This window comes from Trichoplax adhaerens, genomic scaffold (assembly GCF_000150275.1).
Source record: "Trichoplax adhaerens TRIADscaffold_32 genomic scaffold, whole genome shotgun sequence".
In the NCBI taxonomy this organism is placed as follows: domain Eukaryota; kingdom Metazoa; phylum Placozoa; class Uniplacotomia; order Trichoplacea; family Trichoplacidae; genus Trichoplax; species Trichoplax adhaerens.
Window position 1 is genome coordinate 159,947 of NW_002060972.1, and position 1,905 is coordinate 161,851.

Sequence of the window (1,905 nt, forward strand, 5' to 3'; positions counted from 1 at the left end):
TATCTTTGCATTACTAGGTAAACCTCTTATTTGAAGACCAGCTATAGTAACACATTGGCAACTGGTCTACCCCAGATGTTACAGCAACGTTGCCTATTCAGCTGCATATCTTTAGCAGAAATAATAGCATAATGACAATTGGTCTAATGAAAGGTACAACAGCGTTCGCCAATTCTAGTAAATATTCTTGTATTACTAGGTAAATCTACTATTTGAAGACCAGGAATAGTAGCATATCGGCAATTGGCTTACCTTGGAATTTAAAGTAGCGTTCGCCAATTCTGTTACATACCCTTGTATCTCTAGGTAAATTTACTATTTGAGCCAGCAACAGTAGTATATCGGCAATTGGTCTACCGTAAGATATATAGCCGGCAGCTTTCGATAGGCAATTGTCATAGAATTCATGACGAATTAGAAAGGCGTTAACACATGCGCTATAATGATGAGATTGCGGTAACGAATCAGCTCTTTCTAACTCTGCAATAATTCTAATCGCAGACAATTCGGTTTAAAACATTTTATTACGGAGTTCTCGTTACAGCAGTCTTCAACTGCAGGCTATAATCTCAAGCACGAAAGACAACCTCTATAACATTACCTTAACTACTTACTAGACTCAGTAGAAGAACGAAATTCTGCTATTACTGTGGCTCCCTACGAAACATAAACAGGAACATCCTTTGTTCTACCAACATGACCATATTTGTACATGTTATTATTAGCTCGTTAACATTGACAACAGTATTACAACCTACATAATAACACAACATCATTACAATTCTAGTATCTGATTGACTGGATTGAATCATCGCGTTAAGTCCAGTTCTAAGTCAACAAATTCAATAGCAGGATCGTACTTGTAAATATAGCGGCGGGTTTGCTTAAAACCTAACGATCTGTAAAGGGATGTGGCTGCTTTCAACATTTCTCGAGTACTCAGTCTCATCTGTGTGTAACCAATACTTCGTGCTTCCTGAATAGCTGTTTCAACTAATTTTCTTCCTAATTTTTTCCCTCGAAATTTCGATCGTACATATGGATGCTTTAATTCACAAATACCAGGTTCCAATTCTGCCAGTCCAACACATCCTGCAGCATTCCCATCATCGGAAACCAAGAACAGTCTTCCTTTAGGAGGTGCATATATCCCTGGTAGAGATTTAATTTTAATTTCCTATGCCATTTCCAAGCGCCATCCGCTGATACTGGCGAAATCCCTTAATTCTTAGAATAAACAGACGATCTCACTAAAGTCATCGAGTGTTGTAGCGTGAATAATATTCATCCTAATCCAAATTTAATAGAGGAGCTATATCGCATAGTTGCCTCTATCTCAGTGTTTTCTTCTACTGATTCACAGAGTATTTGATTGTATAGTATTGAATGAAAGAGTTCACTCATCTATCTGAAATATTCAATACTAACAATGCTTCAAGTCAGAGACATGCAACAGAAAAGTTCTTCTCTCTTTCTTTCAAAGTCTTTACTAATCAAGCAATACTAGAAAGTAAGCACTAAGCACCATACTAAGCATATACCATATTGAGCAGTGTACACAGACTATACTGTACAAACTATTGTAAAGTACAGCATTTTATAATACACTACATTGTAAACATGGCTATTATTTTATTAATACATGCGTTATAATAATGAAATTCCTGTAACTTATTGCCTCAATGTTGTCGCCGATTTTGTAATAGCTAGAGCATGAAGTAAACGAATATTGACTCAACATGTGGTTCCATCCTAACCATAGGCTATTCGGTGCGTAATATAATAGATAGAGACAGTCTACTGTAGACAATAACACAGAAACAATATACGATCATCAAGTTGCCATAGTAAGGCCTTCAAGCAACGCCTCGTTGAGGCCTTCTCTCTTACTTTTTGATAAAAGTA

General features: G+C 36.6%; 1 protein-coding gene across 1 annotated transcript; it reads right to left on the reverse strand.

Moving 5' to 3' along the window:
• Window positions 1-808: 808 nt before the first annotated feature.
• Window positions 809-1,147, reverse strand: TRIADDRAFT_33238 (uncharacterized protein; the record flags this gene model as incomplete). Its single annotated transcript, XM_002117904.1, has 1 exon — window positions 809-1,147. A coding segment is annotated over one exon (339 nt), but the record flags the coding sequence as incomplete, so codon positions are not given.
• Window positions 1,148-1,905: the final 758 nt, after the last annotated feature.